General features: G+C 40.4%; 1 protein-coding gene across 2 annotated transcripts in view; it reads right to left on the minus strand.

Annotated features, from left to right (window-relative positions):
* The window catches only part of LOC131230394 (serine/threonine-protein phosphatase BSL1), a 60155-nt gene that overhangs the window by 25415 nt on the left and 10904 nt on the right, over window positions 1-23836 (minus strand). For both annotated transcript variants that reach the window (XR_009164009.1, XM_058226298.1), the window contains exons 6-10: window positions 22414-22513; window positions 6450-6519; window positions 5335-5436; window positions 4996-5077; window positions 4725-4898 (exon numbers count right to left, since the gene is read on the minus strand). Coding sequence is in view for 1 of the 2 variants with exons in the window: in XM_058226298.1 (XP_058082281.1) it covers window positions 4725-4898; window positions 4996-5077; window positions 5335-5436; window positions 6450-6519; window positions 22414-22513 (528 nt within the window). In the remaining variant the exon portion in view is untranslated. The remainder of the gene's footprint in view (window positions 1-4724; window positions 4899-4995; window positions 5078-5334; window positions 5437-6449; window positions 6520-22413; window positions 22514-23836) is intronic.

Genomic DNA, 23836 nt, shown 5'->3' on the forward strand with positions numbered 1-23836 from the left:
ACAATGCCACGTCTTTAAGGACTACTAAGACTAAAAAATTCATACAACAACTATCCTCCCTAACCCAAATAATCAGGTTCCACAAGTTCAAAATTCCACCAACTACTACAACCGCATTTAGTGCTTCCCATTTAAACCCATTTAGACTTGAAATGGACACCACCACACCTTGATCAACTTTCTGCAATTTAGTTTCCTAAATAACGATAACCCCGGCTTTCAATTTCCCATAGACCTCCCTAACCTTGAGACATTTGTCATGACTTCGGACTCCCTAAACCCCTAGGGGGTGTTTGGCGCATGGAATTAGATGGTATTAAGTGGGATTGAACTTTAAATCCCTTGGTTTGAAAAATCATCCCTGTTTGGTTCATCATAGGTTTCCAACATTGGATCCTGTGCATGCAGTAGGGAGGGCTAAGGAGGGCTTTCCCCAATTCAACCAGGATTTACAAAATCCATGGGATTTTCTCCTAAAAGCATGAGCTAGGAAGTTCTTACGCTGGTAAGGGAGGTGGGGCCGCCTCGATATTTGTGAGGAATCCACCCTATCCATCTGTTTTACAAGATCATTTTAGGGTAAGTGACAAAAAATGAGGTAGATTTAAAACTCAAGTAGGCCACACAAGAGAAAACAATGGGGATTGAGTGACCACCATTGAAACATTCATATGGCCACAAAAGTTTTCTATGTTGTCAATTCATCCCAGCAAGAATGAACTTATAAATGGTTGGGATGACATATAAACATCAAGGTGGAGCTCGGGAAGGTTTCAACGGTAGGAAATTCTTTCCCCACTCTTTCCTCTCGTATGGTCCACTTGTGTTTTGGATCTGCTTGACTATTGGTAGCATGTCCTAAAATGATCTCACAAAACGGATGGATGGGGTGGATTACTCGCAAACATCAAGGTGGGCCCCACCTTACTTCTCACTGTAGTTTTCAAACACGATTTTCGAGATTAGTGGTTGTTTTCCATGTACAACCAAACACTATATGAATTAAAACATGTATTTAAGCCCTACATCATGCATGATCCAAACACCAAAGTGAATAGCTCACTCCCATAGCATTAAGAGACAATCCACAAGCAAGTGCATTATTGCAAAAGAGCAATTCCATCCCACTTAATACCATCTAATTCCATGTGCCAAACACCCCCCTATTGTTCCAACTGAGAATCTTCACAGGGAAATGACTCTTACCCATCTACCTTTGTAATCCCCAAGGGGATGGATTCCCCAAGATGGATTCTAGAAACCCCAATTATGAGCAAAGGACACTTTTAGGAACCTCATTTCCTCGACCACCCGGAAAAAGGCCACATAATCTTCATTGCAATCCCCAAAGATTACCCCTAAGAGTCGCCCCACGTGGCCCATAGCATCCCTAATCCACCTTTTACTAGGCACCAACGTAACCAGACCCCCCACATCTCTAGGAGTCACAAGTAAGGTTAGGACAAAGGATTTTGTCTTGAGCAAAGCTTCCACTCCCAATGCAACTTGCAAAGGAGACCCAGAGCTTCATCATCGAGGCCAAACGTCAAGTCACTATCACGAATTTCATCCCCACAAGACATGCCTTCAGATTGTTCTCGAAACACCACCAGACAACATTCACTAGGCCCGACTTCCTTAGATCCGACCAACCATAAGTCCATTAGCACAAGGGAGAGGATCTTCAATTGAGAGGGCAGCCAAGGAAAGGGGGTGGAAGCCTTTGGCTGAGGCCGGAGGAAGAATGAGGGAAGGAGAAAGGCGAGAGAGAGGGGAGTCTAACTTGGAGACAAGGGGGAGAGACTTGCCGCCTAGGGAGAAAAGGGCTATCCCAGGATTTGAATAGCCACATGTCACCATCTCCTACAACGAGGGGCACATCCTCCAGAGATAACAATTTTTACCAGCCCACTGCCTCCTCGAGCACCCTGCCCATCCAAAAGTATAGCTAGGAACCATCTCACCAGCACAGTTGTACAATGGAAAATCCCCCTTTGGCATACGCCTCCTCAAGAGGAGAATGGCAATAAAAAGTGGCTCTCCCTAAATGAACCCCCTTCTCTCGCATGTCAGACTCCAAACACCTATCCTATGCACACCATTCCCACAGGAACAATAAAGAAGTTGCTTCTCGACCCTTCAAAAAATATCCTGCCATCTATCCCTCTCCTCTTGATGCCCACCGCCCGACTAAAAAGGGGGTTGGATGCGTGGCGACCAATGACACGCCCCCTTGAAGATATTTATCGTATTCTCATTAAAGCCCTAGGATAGCTGTCTTCTTGGAAACATAGCACCTGCCTCCAGTGGCTCTTCTTCTACCGCTAATAGCACACGTGTCACCAAACGACGATGCATTCCCTCCTCAAGGCCACGTGACTCACCAAGAGCCAACCACCTCACTACACCAGCAGCCCTAGAATCATTGCAGCGGCCTCTTGAATCAATGTTGCAGACACGCGTAGCCTCTGCAAATGATTATCTCACTCCGTTAGCTGCTACCCCGCCACAAACCTCCATGTCTCCCCTATCTTCTGCCATGCCCAATACCATAATACCAACTAAACAAGAAGGCAGCTGGCAGCCTTCGCCTGAATCCCTCTTGAGATGACAAGACAGGGAAGGACATGTGCTCCCCTCTCCCACCCTGTGATCCGGTCATACTCTTGTAGGCTAATGTCAACCATGCCTGTTATTGTTGAAAGTTTCATAGCATTGCAGGAGCACGAAACACGTACTCCATCATCCCTAGACACCACCGCTGCAATCTCCATAAGTCATCGGACTGCCTGCAACTATCGGCCTGCTACAGTGGCTTCAAATGCCCCTAACTCCTTGCCTTCTTCAAACACCCGAACAACGAAACGATCCTCTCTGACCACCATCTGAAGAGCCTCCGGGATAACTTTCAATTTCTTCCTCCTAACTCAAATCCTAGCCATTGTAAGGTTCTTCCAACCTTCCGTCTATGAATTTCGAAACAATATCCACCAACTCACCAAAACAAGAAGCCACTACCATAAAGACATCTATAGACCATAGCTCCAGTGGAAGGCCCCACAACTGAACCCAAACGTCGACTCAACCAAAGTGAGATCATTCTTCCCATCGTGAGATGGAAGAAACAAGCCTCTCCCTGAAAACATGGCTAGCTATGATGCAGCGGCCTGCACTCTCCTCGCAGTTCAGAGAAATTTATATTAACAATTCCCCCATGGATCGCAATATGTAGTCATTCAAACCTAATTCACAACACTCTTCTAACCAACCATCCAGCTCCTCCATCAAAGACCCTTCCTTCAGGACTGCTACCAGGCTCCATTATAGAGCTTACCAAGCATTGGCAATGACCTGAGGGTAGACCTCAACCTTAGGTCCCGAAGGAGAGTCGACTCTCCAGATCCACCTATTCTTCTTGAGATTTTGAACAGTGTCCTCCTTAGAACCTTCCATCAGCTTCTCCTCGATATCCAGCACAGCTTCCACCAGATTGGTTGAAGAAAGCAACACCAAGAACTGATAAACTGCAGACAAATATAACTGACAGAAGATCATCAATGAAGGTGATTCGGTTATGGTTTATTTAGGCAAAGAAAGGTCTCCAACTAAAACCTATATTAAGCTCAAGTCTATGAAGCTTGGACCATGCCATGTAAGAGGAAGTTGTATAACAACACATACAACAAGTTTCACGATGACCTCAATATCTTGCTGACTTTCAACATGAATGATTTGCTTTAGCACCATGGGAAGATGCCTGACATGCAAGAACTTGGTGATGAGATCGGCAAGCAGCTCCCCAAAAGAAGGGATAAGTTGAACAAGTGTTAGGTATGAAGGAAATTTGCACCAAAAGAGGTGGATAAACCAATACTTGGTGAAATAAAAGAACAAGTCCCAAGCCAAAGGTGCATGGATTATGAATGAATGACAAACTGGGAAAATCGGATGGGGACCACTGCAATTGTATCTTGTATGAAATATCAAACTCGCCAAAGTTGAGTTCTCTCTTCAAATATTCTTGCCTGATGTGTTTACTTCATTAAATATAGTGATTCAAGCATCTAATTTTCTCCAATTTGAGAATTGGATTGCACCAACTAAGAAATTCATTTCATTCTGCACAATGCTAAAAAAGATAACAATGTCTTTCGAGTTTTGGTTCTACCAATTACAACTACCACTTCAAAAGTTCAGTGAAAAGCTAAGAGGCATCTCACTTGTATAAGAGGATTGTGATTTGATGCTTTCAACAATGGGTATGACATATTCAACAAGCAATGCATCTCACATGAAGCACTCTGGAAGGCAAAACCATGATATTGCTTAAGATTCTCACTTATGTAAAGGATACTGCTGGTCAGCCCAACAGTTCGACAACAGAACCCAAGAAAAAAATTGTTTATATCACTGCTTACCCAAAAGTGGTATTTACAGTTCAACATGGATGGACGGGACCTGCAATCAACAAAACTTTAACTTACAAACCAAAATAAGCTCCTACAACAGTCCGATCACCAAACTTACACTGTTTGTGACCACATACATAATCACAACCTAGAGCCAACAATGTTATCTTCCACTCAATCAAAACAGTGCATCCTACCTCAACCACATGAGGAATTTCATTTTGATACACCTTCTAGATGATTAGAGGCAATCAACAAATATACATAAAGAGGTAGTCAACAAATATACATATAGAGGCAGTCGATAGTCATTACCTCCTCGGAGACCACCATAGGTATATATTCGAACTCCAACAGAAGCAGAAGCATGGCGGCAACGACGCATGAGCTCCAACGAAGCATCAAACTCAACTGACGACTTGCTCATACGAGAGTGGGAAGTAACTAACCCATTTCTGTCTAACCATACGCCATTTGCAGTGTCCAGAACTTCCGGAAAGAAAATAAATAAATAACCACAGAAAACAATGAAATTGCTATACTTCATAACAGGCAGAAGATCAATACAAGAAATGCCAGAACTTACCTGCAATAGCAGCTTCACCTTCGACTGCCCGTCCTCCCTTAAGAGCACCTCCCGTGACATGCAACCGAGCACCAACAAAAACCTGTTTAACTTGCAAAGGAACACAAGACTAAGTTTACTGTTGAAAGAATTGAGGAACAAGTAAAAGAAACAGAACAATTGCATGGATTATGCATACACTGGGGTACATTCAAATAAGCCAACATACTCAACCTAATATGCATACACGACTGGCAGAATATAATTGGTATCACTGCATTCTTTTCCATCTCAAATTCTACCTCTGCTTTACTGAAATATGATAGTAAGGAAATCATGATTTTATAGTTCGTAACTTACCGCTGCATGCTCATACCTTGGGGAAGGAGACACCCCAGGAGCAAGAGTCCACTCCCATGAACCATCCCTATGCTTGAGTAGTCCATAAGCATCTGAGAGTGGCTGTAAATGTGTACAAAGAGTTAATCGTCTATAATAAACCGTCAAGGAAATAATCATGAAAAGGCACATACAAAATCATGGATATGGAAGTAAACAACTATAATTTATTTTTATTTTTTTTTATCGGCAGTAAACACCCATCACTTGCTCTAACTTAAATATTAAAAAAATGAATGTCAATCTCAAACTAAAGAAAAGTGAACAGAACGACAATAGTTATACTATCTAATCTTCATTTTAAGAACGAACCTCTATTGACAACCAAGACAAGCCGGATGGGTGCTACAACTGTATCCAAAATTCAAATTTTTAGAGCACAAAAGTTGCATCCTTGGCATACCCAAGGTACCCATATGCCATCCTTGATAGCATATCATACCAATTCCCATTACCAAAAGTCAGAGATGATGCTTGGTCCTTTTAAGTACCCGTGTCAGATATGGCATGATGTGGTTTGGGCATGCAGTATGTGTTGGATATGGGCTATATCACTCAGCCTTATTACAATTTCATACTAAAAGCGTGCAAAATATGAAAACATGCTTCAAATAAAAATAAAATAAAATATCTATAGAAATAACACTATCATGTTCAATATATTGCCTAGTCCCTGTACCTGCTGAGATTTAGGTGTCAACTGAGTTCAACACATAGACCTGCAACTGTACACGACACCTATACCCCAGTAACAAATTTCAAAGAAATTAAATACCCTCCCAGTGTCCTCACAGTAACTGTTTCAGCTTGGTCTTGTGAAAGGTGGCAGATAAGCAAACTGAACAACTACGAGAAACATGGCAATGGGCACAAACAGGGTACATGTTTATGAAAAATGATCTTACATTACATTTATCACAAATCCATATTAAAGATCTCGTAAAACTGAGAAACACGAAACCCACGTTCAAAATGATATATGCTCTAAGAATGCATATAAATTTACATTGTACACAGTCAATATAAATGGCTAGCAAGTGACTAATTCTAAACCAAACAAGAGTGAAAAATTATACTGTGCCCGAAATGTCTCTTCCACCACAAAGCAAGAGCATGCCATCTGAGCGTGAACTAGCTGTTGCATACCTGAAAAGCAATTTTAAATAATGTTAACTTCCCCCAGAGCAATAGTGTAGAAACAGAAGTAAATACCTAAATTCTAGAACGTCATTACTGATTTATTAAGGAACAGATTTCTACTATATTTTAAAAATACTGAATACTCATCCAATGATAGCTTGATGAAATAGGGAGAAGGGACCAGAGCTAATGCTTTCATCTAGAAAAATAAAAGGCCAACATGGTGGGAAAAATACAGTAGCATAAAATCTTGAAATAGAATGGGAACCACTGTCCGCCCCCCCTTTATTTGCACACATGCACTTTCCATTTCGGTAATTTAAATAGTACAAAAGTTTACTTTTCAGTTCTCAGACAGGAAAATTGGTGAATGCAAATCAATCAGGTTTAGCAAGTCTGCATGTGCAACTGAACCTCCAAATGGACCTTCAGCCATATGAACATACACAAAAGGTTTACTTTTATACAATTAGACCTGATTTTCATCATAGTTTCAGATTATTTTCTCCTCCAAAGGTATTCGTTGGCTATATAAGAAATTCTATTGAAAGTATAATAGATAATATACAGGGATCACAAGTCGTGCCCCCAAATGTAAGAAATGCCCAACTTTCTAAAACAGGAACTTACCAATAAACAAATAAATAACATCATTCAGAAAGTTTGTACAGAATCGAAAAAAAAAAAAAAAAAAAAAAAAAATCTTATTTAACACACCAGATGCCAACAATCTCAAGCACCATTTGGACTTGGCACCAAATAGCAGCAGACTTTTTTCTTCTTCTTCTTTTTTTTTTTAATTTCTAAGATGAATGGGAAATTTTTATTAGAAATAAAGCAAAGAAACAAACCAAAAAGGAACACAGACGCACAAACCGGATTACAGACAAACAAAAAAAGGTCAAATGAAGGCAGGAAAAAAAAAAAGGATAGTGCCATTAGACCAAGGTATCCCGTATCGGTATCGGTTGGCGTAATTGTGCCCTCCGATACCGATACGGGGGCGTAACGGCTCGTAACAGTGCAATTTTATTTTTATTTTTTTTTGCCAAAAAAATATGAAAAAATATGAATTAAATCCAGAATATTCTAAGCATTCCAAATATGCATTCATTTATAAATTGGAACATGTTTATGGTGGTGTAACGGTCCACTCCTTGGTGAGAAGTTGTATCGGACTGTCTGATTAATTTTTGAACCAGGTAACCTGAATTTGACCACAAAATTTATATATTTAATTTTCTAAATATCTAATTTATATACTTAACAATTTAATATCATTTCTCCCAATAGTTCTTTAAAAAAATGAAATTAAATTCAGGTAGATGGCGTTGCCAATTTGGGGCTGACTTGGAGGACCAATCTATGCCCCAAATCAACCTCAAATCCATGCAATTTATTGCCATAATCCCATTTATGAATTGGTGGACATTTATTGGATAGTGAATCATGAAAAAAAATCAAAAGGCCCTATTTTAAAAAATGAAAGTCCACAAATTAACAATTAAAACTATTCAAACAATTTGATTTTGGCATTGTGAGTTAGAAATTGCAATCCATAATTTTAAGTTAATATGTCTCGTGTACAATTTTTAAAGGGCCCGAATTAGGCGGGACTCGGATTGTGAAGTGTGGCACACGTGTCAAAGTTTTTTGGGCCCCACCCGTGATGAATGTGTTATATCCACACCGTCCATCCATTTTGCCAAATAATTTTAGGGCATGAACCCAAAAATAAGGCACATCCAAAGCTCAAGTGGACTGCACCATAAGAAACAACAATAATTAAACGTTCACCATTAAAAATTTATTGGAGGCTACAAAAGTTTTAGATCAAGCTGACATGTGTGTTTTCCCTTCATCCACGTCAGTGTGACCCAATTAATAGGTTAGATTGAAAATAAACATTACAATGGACCCTAAGAAATTTTTAATGGTGAGCATTCTATAACCACTGTTTCCTATGGTGTGGTCCACCTGAGATTTGGATATTACTAATTTTTTGGATCCTGGCCTAAAATGACGTGGCAAAATGGATGGACAACATGGATAAAATATATACATCATGGTGGGGCCCACTCGGGTCTGATCATGAGGTATGTGTTATATCTAAACCGTCCATTCATTTGACGAGCTCGTCTTAAGGCTTGACACGAACAATAATACAGATCAAATTATCAAGTGGACCACACTGCAAAAAGCAGTGGGGGATTGAACGTCTACCATTGAAACCCTTCTTGGGATAACAGAAGTTTTGGATCAATATGAAATTTGTTTTTCCTCTTCATTCAGGTCTTTTTGACCTTATGAACAGATTGGATGGAAATAAACATTACGGTGGGCCCTACGAATTATTTAAAGGTGAAAATCATTATCTTCGCTGCTATTTTTGGTGTCGTCAAAATGATCTTTGGATATAATTCATTTTTTTGGTAGTGCTCTAAAATGATCTTTGGAAATAGATGAACGGTGAAGATATAATAAATACATCACTGTGGAGCCCATGTAACTTTGATCTCCTTTGAACCGCTCGTACAACTCGGAGCTCGAGGAGTGTCAGTGCTCATCTTAGCATGACAGGTACCTACAGCAACTAGCTGGTGTGTGGTACACCTGCAAATAAAAAAAGAAGGGAGAGAGAGGGAAACCGAAAAGAAAAAAGAGGGAAAGAAGAGAGAAGAAAAAAGAGGGAAAGAAGAGAGAGAGAGGAGAAGAAGAAGAAGAAGAAAAGAAAGAAAGAAAGGTAAGTTTTTTTTTTTTCAATTTTTCAAGGCCCGCAACGGCCGTTATGGCCCGTAACAGCCGTTACGATCACAGAATCGGGGGGGGGGGGGGGGGGTGCCCGTTTCGACCCCGTATCGCGTAACGGTGTCGGCCGTTACCGTTACGTATCGGCCGATACGCCCGTATCGTAACGGATACAGGACACCTTGCATTAGACTCTCCTAATCTTCAACTTGGAGATCAATACGGATGGCACCCATCTTTGCAAGATTGTCCATCTCGATTTTGACCTATCCTGATTCTCGCAGAGGTCGATGACTTCATACAGCAGATTCGATGCCTTCCAAGGAAAAACTTTGGAGTCCATCCATAAGATTGCCTTGTTAGTGTACTTACTGATGAACCTTGCTTGTCAATCACGTGCGTCGGTGCGTCAAGGAGTCGGTTGAGCCCTTGGAAGTTGAAGACGGAAGACAAATGAAGACTAGAACATTAAGGAGCAAAGAACATGTATAGGAAGTGCCTTGGTGACGCTAACCTTAACCCAAAACAACCCTTGAACCTCTAAATGATCATGGCCTAATAGGTAAACCTTTGATTAATCATTCATTAACCTTAGAAGCCCCAATTGAACACGATAAGTAGGGTTATAAGAGGTGCAAAGCTGCTGTGAAATCATATACCCAAAACAACAGTTTTCGAGTGGTTCTCAATCCCATCAACAGTCAATCGATGGCATCGAAGATCCCCTCGATGGCAATGAGTAGGTAATTCAGAACTGTCCAGCAAGCATTAACCTATATATTTGAGTTTCTCAATGGCATCAAGGTCCCATTTGATGGCATCAAAGACTACTTGATGGCACTGGGTAGAAGTGTGTAATCTGTCCAGCAACATTTCAGCTGAAATTTTGAATTTCTCGATCCCATCGAGGATATGCTCGATGCTATCAACGGAGCCGTTTTCTGCCCCCTTTTATAGCGTTTGAGCTTGAACCTTATATAAAGCGAATTTTATTCTTGGGCATGGATATAGGTTTTTGGTGCAATAGAAGCTTAGGAAATTCCCCACTCATATCCCACATTCCTAGCCTCCAAATCCATGAGATTTTATTCATCTTCTTGAGCTTAAACACTCTAATGAAGATTTCAACATCGATGTTGAAGATGAACTCAATTTCCACCTTGTTCTAGAGATTAGACCCATGCTTATTGGCAAAACCCTTGTCTAAATCCTCTAGACTACCCATCTAGGTGAATCCCCTAGGATTTCAACTATCTCATTAATTGTAAGAGATTTTACCACCCTCCTATCACCTTGGTCACCTCAAATGAAGCATTTCGTGCAAGGTGTTTGATCTTGGAGTTAAAGCACTAACAAGCATCAACACTAACGATCTGGGGAGCAATTAAGGAGCGGATTCAAGCACGGGAGAGCTTTGAAGAAGCGACTCAAGTACGGTGCGTCAAAGGGGCTCAATTCAACAAGTGTCATATATGAGTCCATACTCTCTTTCCTTGTGTAGGATTGAGGATAAGAGTTTGTGCCCCAAACTCGAATAAGTTCTTGTGTAGGACCTAAGCTCGTGTAGGGTCGAATTTACCGAACACAAGTACATGTGTTAATCTCCGTGGGAGCCTCCGGTGGGAGTAAACGTAGGTCATTGGACTAAGACTGAGGTTGTTGGTTAGCCTATAGAAAACCAACTAAAGTCTCTTACGGGAGCCTCCGGCAGGTGTGTACGCTAGGTCCTTGTGTAGGGCCATATAGGTTAGAGGTGAACCTGATTTAAAACCTCCGATAGTGAATACTGGTGCACTCAAGGAGAGTGCGTCCGTCGAGAGTGGAGTAGGGAAACCGAACAACTATACATGCTTGTGTTTGTAACTGATTGAGCACAATTTTATTCCTACTTATGTGATTGTTTGGTTAAACTATACGATTGCTTGAATTGGATTGTATGCTAGGCACTTAACTTGCAAAGCACACATAAGCTCACTATAATGTTGATAGACTAGTTGCTTGATTGGTACATCATTTATAGCCTATGTGATTGGACCCACTATTGGCTTTGAAGCCTTGGTGTTAATTGACTTAATTAGTTTAATTAGGCAATTGTGTTTTGAATTGGCATAATTGTTTATAGGTCATATTCACATCTCTCTCTCTCTCTCTCTAGGACAACCATTCATTTTATAGCTCTGTCGAGCTTCCGCGTGTCATGGTAGACAATCCACGCAATTTCATGCCTTTCGGAATCCCCCACAAAGATTGCTAGGAATAAATTAAATGCAGTTGACACTCTAATGGCATGAACAAGTGCCACTACCTCCACAGTGTTGGAATCATTGATTCCTATCGGCTCATAAAATGTTTCCAAAACAATTCCATTGTAGTCCCTGGGAATGCCACTAAAACCTAACGGCCCAGGATTCCCCAACAAGCAACCATTGCAATTGAATTTCACACAACCTGTCAGGGGAAAGGACCATTGAGCCACAAGTGACTACTTCGCACACTTAAATTTCAGAATCTCTTCCCAATTTGAAAAGAAGAACACGTTCATTTTTTTTTTCTTCTTAATAATGATAACGGCCATCCCCCTGACTTTGCCAGAGATGATTCTGTTATTCTGGACAACTTTCCTCCAAAGCATGCAGCCAAGATCCATCCACTCCTATCGACAATCCCTCAATCAGACCAACCCAATAAATGCCCGACTTTGAAATCACTGCTGACCAAATTACCCTTGTGTTGCAATGAAAAAAAAAAAAAAAAATGATTTACCGTCTCTTTGCTGGCACAACACATTGGACACTAGTTAGGGATTGCCATTTTGCAATTTCTATGGTGGCAAGTAGTTAAAATCTCGTCCAAACATGCTTCCCAAACAAAATCATTCACCTTTAGCAGGAGTTTAGCAAACCATATCTTTAAGGGAAAAAAAAAAAAAACCAATCCCACTCATATCACCACCCAACAAATAGTGCAAGAAGCACTTAACCAAGAATTCTCCATTCGCTTCCAAAAACCAGATACACCTATATGACCCCGAGTAAGGAATGTAAACTCCCTTAAGAGCTGCTAGCAAATTGGATAATTCATCAATCTCGTAGTCCCTCAGATTTCTGCAAAAAGGACTGCAAACTGTCTGACTACCCTGCCACCAAAAGAAACAAGATACATTTGGCCCTTTATTAACCGACAGGCAGTATAAAATTCCATGCATCTCACATAAAGTTGTTAATCAGCTGAGGTAGATGGGAAGCCAACGGTTCAAAGAAGGAGAAAGGAACCATAAAAAATAGGGTACTTGAGAATAACCATCCGAAGAAGGAAGGTAATGGTTCACTGGCTACAGGGCACAAATCGTTTCGAGATGCTCAAATTCAATCACATCCACAAGTGTCCTTGACAAGGTTTTCTAAGTCAATAGCTAGAGAGACCAGAGAGCGGGAGAAGAACAGGAAAATTGGAAGTGAGCTTGGAAGGAGTATGCGGGCCCAATGCCCAAGGTTCAGGTAAATCCAAAAGTCATTTCAATAACATGGAAGATCTTGGATGAAGTGTTGTTACCTCTGTTCAGGGCGGATCTCAGGCATTATCAAGAAATGGTTAGCAGAATTTTGTGGGATTCAGGAGGAAGAATGTATCCTAAAATCTCTATCTCTTAGTAACGAAGCCATTTGGATCAACTTATACCCAAATGCAGGTCTAGAGAAAATCATCGCTACCTGGGAGCTTTTTAAAGATGATCCAATTCTCCTCTCTATCCATAAATTGAGAGATTAGTATGTTCATGGTTATGAAGATATATGGATTCTAGTGTGTGATCTCCCCCTTGAACTCTAGATTGAAGATGTTTCATTTGGTGCAATCCTTTTTAGGAGAGATGCTTGCCATTGATCCTACTACTGAGAGTTGTGGTACGTTATGTGAGACATTAGGTGAGGAGGAAGCAACCTGACGCAATGCCGGAAACCATATAATTGGGAGTGGCAGAGGCAAAGATCCATTTGAGGGTCTCCAAAGAAGAAGAGGTAAGAAATCCCTCGAATCTCTCCAGCAGAGACACATACACCACCTTCCCAGCAAGATCAATAGTTTCGAAGGGCCTAGGGGCCAAGAAAAAAAGGGGAAAGTGGATCTGTATATCCTACATGTCCCGGCGTTGCCATGGTTGACGATGCTCAGAGTCAACCAACAGGCAAGGGAAGTGGGTGCTCTCGAACAGAATATGAGTGTTCACCCAATTTGGTGCCCCACAAACCATAGAAATTCAAGGATGCTACGTGGCAAGCTGCTAGTGGTGGTGTGTCGATGCCAAATGCAAAGGGAGTTCACATTTCAAACTCTAAATATTATGAATGCGGGATAGCCGGCAATTGAAAAGTCATGCATCATCTCATCCCAACAGTTGGTAGGAGTCACATTTGAGAGGCAAGGAAAATATCCTCATGCATGTGACATGGTATAGTGTGTGCGGGGGAGCTCAATGAAGACTGTAGAGGTGTTGGACGCTCTCCCCCCTCTAGATGGGCCTTCGCTTGCTGAGGGCTCTACAAGCGGCAAGGATGTCGACATTTAATAGCCCGGATTGCTTCCTTTTCTTCTTCTTTTCTTTTTTTTCTTTTTAGAGAGAGAGAGAGAATGAAAATTTTATTAAAAGAAAAGAAAAAAAAAAAAAGACCTACAAGAGGAAAGGGACACCGAGAGGACGAGCCAAAATCTACCGAAGAAAATCAAAATTACAATCTCTTAGCTTGGAAACACAAGAGGCCCATTAGATGGTCAACATCTTAGCCCTATGGGACGTGCCTTCCACCAATTTCCTCATTATTAAAACACATAGCATTTATTTCTTCCCATATTGCCCACCAAACTGCAAGCAATGCCATCCTCCATAACACGGTCTTCACTTTCCCAAGCCTCATCCCGCATTGCTTCCACCCCTTAATTCAATTGATAAGCTAGTTCAAATCTGGTTTAGTTATTAGGGAGATGAAGATGTTTCTCCTTTTCTGCCTAAGAGAGTTATTGTTGTATGGGAGCGTTCAAAGATCAAAGGGGAGGTGGGTGAATAGCCAAGACTATGTTTTGAGGGATAGCCCCAGGGGTGTCAATGTTGGGTTGAGTGGGGTGAGTGGGGTGGGGAATGGGGCCAAGGGTGAAGATGTAGGAATTAAGGGGATGGGGCCAAGGGTGAAGATGTAGGAATTAAGGGGATAGGGAGCCTTGTTAGCCGGATAGAATAAGAGGGTTTTAAGAAGTTGGGGGTTAGGATGAAGAAGGAGTAGTAGGAGCACAGAGGTGGGGATGCAAGAGATGTTAACTGAGGTGAGGATAGAGAAGCGACGGTGGCTCTTAAGGCAGTAGAGGGTAGAGTCGGGCGAGATTGGCATGAGTTAGGCTGTGTGGTCCCTTCTTATCCTGGCGAGACGGTAACTCTATGTGGATAAAAAGGAAAATGGAAAGGCTAGCTAAGGAATTAGCTATGGGGATTGTGGGTGAAGAAAATAACTTCAGAGCAATAGAAGAAAGAAGAAGTGGAGCAGTAGCAGTGAAGAAATCACCTAAATCTCAGAAGGATTTCAAGGAGCTGAAGAATCTAGAGTACGAAATGAATTATGAAACCTCTCAAAGTCTAGAAAGGAAGCGACAAAGAGCAGGTTGGGGATGGAGTTTGTGGCAAAATGATTTTCCAATCATAGAATGTGAAGGGGTTGGGTTGTGCAGATAAGAGGAGGGCAGTCGGAGACATGATCTTGTAGAATAAGGTGGATTTCCTGATCATCCTAGAAACAAAAACAAAACAAAACAAAACAAAACAAAAAGATGCAACATTAGTCCAGGACCTCTAGAGTAACAAAGACTGAGTGGGAAGGGATTAGGGTGAAAGGAAGGTATGAGAGATCATTTGGAATGGGAGAGTCATGAAAAGGTTGATAGGATGACTGGGTGGTGGTGATTATCAATCATTTTTTAACATATAGATAACAGGGCACTTCAGTGGATTTTATCTGCAATTTATGGGCCCAATGTAGCTGCTCTAAGGCCGGCATAGTGCAAGGAGTTGAGTGGGCTTCCAAAGAGATGGGAGTGTTCCCTGATGTTTAGGGGGAGATTTTAATGTGATTCGTCCAAATTAGAAAAGAGGGCAGGGTCTAAGATAACAAAGAGTATGAAGAGGTTCAATGAATTCATTGAGAAGTGTAAGCTAATAGATTTCCCTATACACAGCACAAAGTTTACATGGTTGAATAAGCAAGAAATCCTTGTTATGAGCAAACTCAATCATTTCTTAATTTCAGCCTCATGGCAGGCCTTCCCTGGAGTTCATCTGAGAGCACTTCCTAGGAGATTGTTAAACCACAATCCCATATGTTGTCCTCAAAGATGGAATCCTAGGGCTGAAAACCTTTCATATTTGAAATTATGTGGCCAGATCATCCTTGGTTCCCAGAATCTGTTAAAGGTTGGTGGTCAAACTTCTTTGTCCAAGGGAGGGCAGGATACTGGTAAGGCAAAAAGCTCTGTCTTCTGAAAGACAAGCTTAAACTCTAAAGCAAGTCTGCCTTCAAAGTTGGCAGGGAGTCCAAAATCAAGCTGCATGGAGAGCTACTAGAGCGAGTAAGAGAAGAGGAGTTGAATCGCCTTTCTCCAGACAAAACTTCTCACATCAATGAGACAACAAACTCTCTCGAGGAGAGGAAATTTAATGGAGGCAGCACTCCAGAGATAAACGGATCAAAGAAGAAGATGGCAACAAAGCCTACTTCCATAAGGTGGCGAATATTCAAAGAAGGGCTAAATTCGTCTCCTCCATTCAAGGTATTTCATAATGGTGGCCCTAACGGCCACCATTGTTACCATCAAGATACAGGCCGTTACAGCTTTTTATCTAGAAAAAAAAAAAAAACTATTTCAGCCCTGTAATGGACCATTATGGTACTGTCAAGGGTCATTTTTTGTCAATTACAGTTGTTATGACCCTATAATGTATAATGGTTACCACCATTACCGTTACGTAATGGCCGTTAACGTTTTGGAATACCTTACCTCCATTAGCATAGGAGAAAACATATCCACAGCAATGGAAGAGATACATGCCTGTTTTGTGAAATATTTTCAGGTCCTTTTATCCAAAGAAGTCCCCATGGGCCTCAGCTTGATGGTATTCAATTTAATGGAATACCCAAAGAGCAAGCTAATCAGCTAGACAGAGGGTCAAAGAGGAAGAGGTAAAAGAAATCTTTCAAACCAATGGAGATAGGGCCCTAGGTCCAGGTGGCTTCTAGATTGTCTTCTTTCAACATTGCTAGGAAATCATAAAGGGAGACTTGTTGATGGATTTCAAGGAGTTCTATGAGAATGGGATCCTCTGCAAATCGGTCGGGCCAACATTCATCATGCTAATTCCCCAAAAGGACTGGATTGAAGTTGTATCTGACTGCAAACTAATCAGCTTGATTGGGAGTGCATGCAAGATCACTAATTGTTCCAAGATCTAGGGTTTTGGAGAGAGAGAGAGAGAGAGAGAGAGAGAGAGAGAGAGAAGTTGCCGGGAGGAAGAAAGAAGAAGAAGAAGACGAACACTTTTCCAGGAATGTCTTTTTTTCTTTCTCTAATCTCTATATAGAAGAACCCCTTTTTTATCCTTTAAAAATAATAATAATAATAAAATAAAATAAAAAAATGTAGAAGAAGAAGAAGAAGAAGAAGATAAAAACAGCCCTTTTTTAGTTTATTGTACATAATGACCCTCGGCCAGGGCCGTTATGTTGGTTTGTTATGGACAGTTTCAGGCCCATAATGGCCGTTACAGTCCTTTTTTTGGGGGAACGGGCCATTACAACCCCATAGCGTGTAATAGCCCAAACCATTTCCATTATGTAACGGCCATTACATAACCATTTTTTAATACCTTGCAATGCATTGACAATATATTGATACCTTGCAATATTCCAAAATTATCGATGTTATGAGTTCCCCAATGTCATCAATGTGGACATATTGATGATATTGCACTTGCATCAGTCCCTTCCAAAAAATTGGGGAAATTTCACCAAAAATCCATTAAAAAAAATTTATTTTTTCTGAAATTTTTGTTAGGATTACGTTGCTAAGGGGATTTCGATAAATCCATTTCATTTGTTTGGATAGAGAGATTTGGAAGTGGAAATTGAGATTGGAGAACGTATGGTAGCAGAAACTCAATCAGTGAGTTTTTGCTAGTTTAAACTGTTTTCTCTTATGGGGCTCCTCCCAAAGTGCTCGCCTTCACTTGACTAGTTGGCAGGAAGAAGGTTTTGACAATCGATAACCTTCAAAAGCAAGATATGGCTAGAGGTGGGCATGGGATGACTCAATCTGGCTAACTCGACTCGTCCGACTTGTTTAGATATGACCCGACCCGAACCGAATGGGTGAGTCGGTCCGAACCGAGTAGGCTTCGCCCAATCCGAACTCAAACCAAGTCGAGTTCAAGTTACCTAGTAACTCGACTCGACCCAACTCGATTCGATTAGACTCGACTCTATCCGAAACCCAACTCGACATGGGTTTGGGTATATATTAAAAAATAATAATAATAAATAAATAAACCTAATTTCTATCATCTCTAACCCTACCCGCCGCACCCTACCCCGACCCGATCCCAAACTCTCTCTCTCCCTCCCTCATCCTCCTCATTTTCCAAGCCCGACAACCACCCACCACCATCACCCTCCTCCTCCTCCTCCTCTCTCTCCTCTCCACTCTCTCGGTCTCTCCCTCCCTCATCTCTCAATCCGACTCGATGCCAACTCGACCCAACTCAATACTTCTGACCGGATTAGACTCGATCCGAATCAATCCAGGCCAGACCGGACTCGGATCAAGTCAGGCATGCTGGACTCGGTATCAAGTCGGATCGAGTCGAGTCAGCCCTAACTCGGTCCGACTCAATTCAATGCCCAGCTCTAGCAATGGCCATCCCAAACATGCGTTCTTGATGCATGAAAGATGCGGAATCTATTGACCACGTGTTCTTAACATGCCCATTTTCAGTCAAAATTTGGGTGTATTTCTTATCTCGATTCCAGATGCCTTGGGTGATGTTAGGTTCAGTTTCAACCCATCTTTGGGCTTGGCAAGGTGGAAGCGTGTCTAAAAATATTAGGACTATTTGGAACCTAGTATTTCCGGCTATTTGGTGGGCCGTTTGGGTAGAGTGTAATAGACATTGCTTCCAAGACTCTATGGAATCGGTTGAAGCTCTATTGTTGTCCATAAAAGTGAATATCTTTGAATGGGCTTCTAGTCTAAACGCTGACTTAGATTTTGTGAAGTTTTTGTTAGGGTTGTAATTTGTTTTTCGTTTTCCTCATTGTATTCTTTTCTTGCTTGTTTGCAAGTGGGCCTTTAATATAATTCCCATTAACCTTTAAAACAATTGTCTTCTCTTATTTAAATTGCCTAGAATTTGTGAAATGAAGTTAGTAATCCATGATTTTGCATGTTCAATCATGAATTTTGAACTCCAATTTTGAATTTAGGAAAAATGGATGAATTCAAGGAAAATCCAAAAACAAAAAATCGATTTCACCCATTTAACTTGCAATTAGTATGTGAAAAAATCATGTGAGAGTGCTTGGAGGCTGATCTAAAGATTGATGGGAGATTTTTGAATTTTTTTTGAAAAGAAAATATTTTTAATAAAAAAATACACAAAAATAAATAAATAATAATTTTTTGAAAAAAAATTACATTGACTAGATGTTATTTATGCCGTATATTTATGTATTTATGAAATACATAAATGTATATTGATGTTAACATCTGCCGCACTCATTTATTTATTTTAAAAAATAAATTTAATTTTCTCAAAAATTATTAAAATCATTTAAAATCTAGTTTTTTAAGTAAATGCTTGTATATTGTAGATCATATTTGGCTTTTAAATGTATTGGTTATGTTTTCATACATGTCATCTATAATTTAAATTATATGAACTGATTTTGAATATAGTTGCAACACTTTTGTCAAACAGTGCATATTTTATGACCAGTTGTTATTTATGCCGTATATTTATGTATTTATGAAATACATAAATGTATATTGATGTTAACATCTGCCACACTCATTTATTTATTTTAAAAAATAAATTTAATTTTCTCAAATTTTATAAAAATCATTTAAAATCTACTTTTTTAAAGTAAATGTTTGTATACTGTAGGACAGATTTGGCTTTTAAATGTATTGGTTACGTTTTCATACATGTCATCTATAATTTAAATTATATGAACTGATTTTGAATATAGTTACAACATTTCTGTCAAACAGTGCATATTTTATGACCTTATACAAAGGAAATTTACCATGTGTACTTGTTTTGTGATCTTTTGAGTTCTAACTTCTAAGTGTCTATTAATGTCTTCTTTAACACCTCCTGTAGTTTCAATGAAAATTTTAACCAATTTCCCAATGTTTCCAAGAACCGTCATACATTACACGATACGTGATATACTTCCCATGTGATACCTAATATGTTTCTATATCCCAAGGGTGCAATACATGCTTTGATACCAATACTGGAATTATTGATCTCTACACAAAACCAAGCCCAACTTTATGTCCATAATAACCCCTAGTTTGTATCAAAATCCCCCACTGTCCCTAATCCTGCATTGAAATCCACCAAAGATCCATTTTTTCCTTTTAACCAGTCCCTAAGCCTGAAATATAGCTTACACAACCATTTTCCCAACAAGGCTACAACCTACTAGAGACTCCACAAGACCATTGATTTTTTATTTTTATATATATAATTTTTTTGAACAATACCTCAAGACCATTGATACAAAGATCCCCACAAAGGATAATTCAATATTCTCTGAGATTCAAACCAGGTTGGGTTGAGTGTGCATATTTGGGTCGGTTCTTGTAAGGTTACAACTCAACCGAACCTAACCTTTGGGTTATAAAAATCCAACCCAATCGAAAGGTTGGGTTGAGTGTGCATAGAGTGTAGAAGATCCCTCCGTGATAGGGAGATTGAAGACTACGCAGCCCTTCTCACTCGGATTTACGGCATCTATCCGAATCAACTTGTGGCTGACAGTCTAACATGGCATCCGGATAAGCATGGCATTTTTTCAGTGAAATCTCTCTATATGGCCAATTACTCAACAGCTCTACTCCAATCGAAAGGTTTTTGCTGTATCAAGGTTGGAAATACCACGTTCCTCCTAAAATTGCGGTCTTTGGTTGGTTGGTTGACAAGAACAAGGTTCTTACAGTTGCTAATCTGAGAAAGAGGGGAATGATGATCACTAACATTTGCTTATGTTGCATGGCTAAAGAAGAAATGGTGAACCATCTTTTTATTCATTGCAAATTTACTTATCAGATTTGGTCGGCATTTCTTTCTCGTTTCAAGGTGTCCTAGTGTTTTCCGGAATCAGCAAATGGTCTTCTCCAAACGTGGCATGGTGTGAGGTGTGGGACGAATACATCTATTTTATGGCGAATGTCATTATTTGCTGTTTGGTGGGCAGTTTGGGAAGAAAGGAATGGAAGATGCTTCAATGATACCTCTAATTCAGCGGAGGCTACTTTCCTTAGGGCAACCCATCTGTTGGTCGAATGGGCCAGTTTTTCCAACAAAGCTATAGACTGTAATTTTGCTTTTTTAGGAGATTAGCTGTTCTGCTACCTCAGCAGTTCGGCGCTCTTTTTTCTCTGTTCTATCTTTTTTTTCAATAAAATTTTCTCTGTTATCCTTTAAAAAAAAAAAAAATCCAACCCAAACTGAAACTTAAATCAAGTAACAAAAATTCAATTGAACCAAACCCATATTTAAATCAGGTTACAAAATATCCAACCCCAACCCCAATGAGAACCTAACTAGCCCAACCAGACACGTAAAAACTGTGCTGCTGCAGTCAGGGTCAAGTGGAGACCAGCTCAAGTTGCATGATCCCTACCCCTCATCTTTCTGCAGCTAAGCTTATGAGCTAATGTAAGGAGGGAAAAAAGTGTGTGTGTGTGTGTGTGGGGGGGGGGGGGGGGGGGTGGGGGGGGTCCTGAGGAATCATAATAGTGGTAGTTGTGGTAGGGGCGAGAGGAAGTTTGGGGTGGGAATAAGAGCAAGAAAGACGCCTTTTCTAGAAGATCCCCTACAACTAAGATCCATATTCCTCCAAAGATTAGGGGATTCGGCTGGTTAGTTGGTAAAATCTATTCATACATTTTGCCCTTGCATCAATCAGATCTAGCCAGTTATCTTTTCTTGGTTCGAAATGTCCTAGTCTCTTCGGGATTCGACGGGTTGGTTGCTCAAAGCCTGGCATGGTGTTACTCTTGGAAAACAAAGAACCTTGGTCTGGAGAATGGCCCTTCTAGCCATTTGGTGGTCGGTGTGGGAAGAAAGGAATGGCAGATGCTTTAATGGCGATTCCAATGCAGTGGGGTCCATGGTGAAAAAAAATCAACATTATATTATAGAGTGGACTTCCAACATAGCGCAGTTAAAGGACTGTAATCTGTTTTTGTTCGGAGGGTAATTGATCCACAATCTCGGCAGGTTGATTTACTCCTTGTAATCTTTCCTCCTTAATGCAAGTTTCTATTATCTTTCAAAAAAAAAAAACAAAAAAAACTAAGGTCTATATTCCAACTAAATTAGTGGTTTCAGAAGCATGACGTCTCAAACAATCCTTGCTAGTATATAAACACTCATGCACAGTTCGCACCGGCGTGATTAAATAAGGATTATATTTCACTTTGTTCGAATGTTGAGTTGATTCAAAAGAGCAAGGATAAAAGGTATCTAAAGAAATATAAACGCATTCTTCTTAAGATTATTCTTGTTACTACTACAAATGCAGTCTGCGCCTCGTGATTTAATAAAATAAAAGAAAGAATAAAACAATTGCTTCTGAGTAAAAACTTTTTCTATTGATATGAAACAGAAATTCCAGCAAAGTTGTAACTTGTAATCTGCAGCCTATACAAACACTGACACAACCTCCCATTTAACCACCCAGTGCCGAATGGCAACTCCACAGTTCAGAGAACATAATCTATTTTTATCCAGCCAACCCCAAACCGCCAGAGAAGGCTAAGATGATGATGATGATGATGATGTATCTACTTTTTTTTCCAAATAATCTGAATTGAAAAATATGATCTCACATTCTAGCTGACGGTTTGTCGCCTCCTGGACTAAGTTTCTGCCATCTGTATGGTTTTTGTGCAGTATCCAGAGCCCAAGCGTCAGACAATACTCTCTTGCCTACGCAACAGATATGCATTAAAAGACTATTTATGACAAAAAGCAGCCAAGAAAAAAAAAAAAAGCATGTCACGAGATGATGAAGCAGAAGGTAAGATGATGAAAATGATGAAGGGAATAAAGGTGATGAAGCAAAAGGTAGTAAAAGGTAAAATTGTATGCATAAACTTGGCACGTATTCTACAGTAAAGTTGTGACTGGTCAATACATGATTTGATTTGGCCCAGATATTGCACCAACTGGCCTGCGCCTGTTTTTTATTTCTTCTTCTTTTAGACCAAAAAATGTTATTAAAAAGAAAATGGCCTGGGCAACCAAGCTATTCAAATTTTGGATTTTCCTCAGCATAGGCCCAGGACACATGCAACCTATTTCCATATTGTGTGAGACAACTATAAAACGAAAAGCAACCAGGTAGCACAGGGATCACTTCGGTACCACTGTTTTTTGACCGGGGAATTTGAGCTCAACAGGTGCGGGTGTTCTCCCGAAGTCTAGGACAGTAATAAAGGGGAAGCACAATGAGAATATCATTACCAGCTACAATACACAAATAGATATAATCATAAACAGGGATATGACTCTACATTTCTCCAATCCACATATCCTCCTCCCTGCACCTGCTCTAGGAATGCTGATAATCTAGGTAACTAAGCAAACAAGACATTAAGCAATCGCTTTCGTCCTTAATTTTCCCCTGATGATGGCACATTTGAATGTAATCATACCACCTTCAAATCTAATCGTAGCAAATTACAAAAACCAGAACTTAGAAGCTTGCCACAACACCATTTGAAAAGGGATATTCCAATCTGCCTGCTTCTATACTGACCTTAGACCTAGTTTTTCTACAGAGATGAGTGTAGTTTTTTTCACTCTTAGGGCATGTTTGGATTAGAGGATCCAAAAATGTGAGATTTGGGAGTAAAAATGTTACATCTAAGAAAGACTGGGGATGAAGAAATCTGCGGAAAAGAATAGAGCTGGGCACGGGACGACTCAAGTCGCCTGACTCGACTCGTCCAACTCGTTCAGACCCGACTCGACCCAAACTGAATGGGAGAGTCAGTCCGAACCGAGTAGGCTTCACCCAATTTGAACTCAAACCGAGTCGAGTCCGAGTTACCCAATAACTCGATCTGATCAAACTCGACTCGACATATATATATATATATATACCCTAATTTCTAATTATCTCTAACCCTACCCGCCACACCCGATCCAAACTATCTCTCTCCCACCCTCATCCTCCTCCTCTTCCAAGCCCAACAACCACCCACCACCATCACCGCCCTCTCTCTCTCTCTCTCTCTCTCTCTCTCT

The sequence above is a fragment of the Magnolia sinica genome, chromosome 17 (genome assembly GCF_029962835.1).
Source record: "Magnolia sinica isolate HGM2019 chromosome 17, MsV1, whole genome shotgun sequence".
In the NCBI taxonomy this organism is placed as follows: domain Eukaryota; kingdom Viridiplantae; phylum Streptophyta; class Magnoliopsida; order Magnoliales; family Magnoliaceae; genus Magnolia; species Magnolia sinica.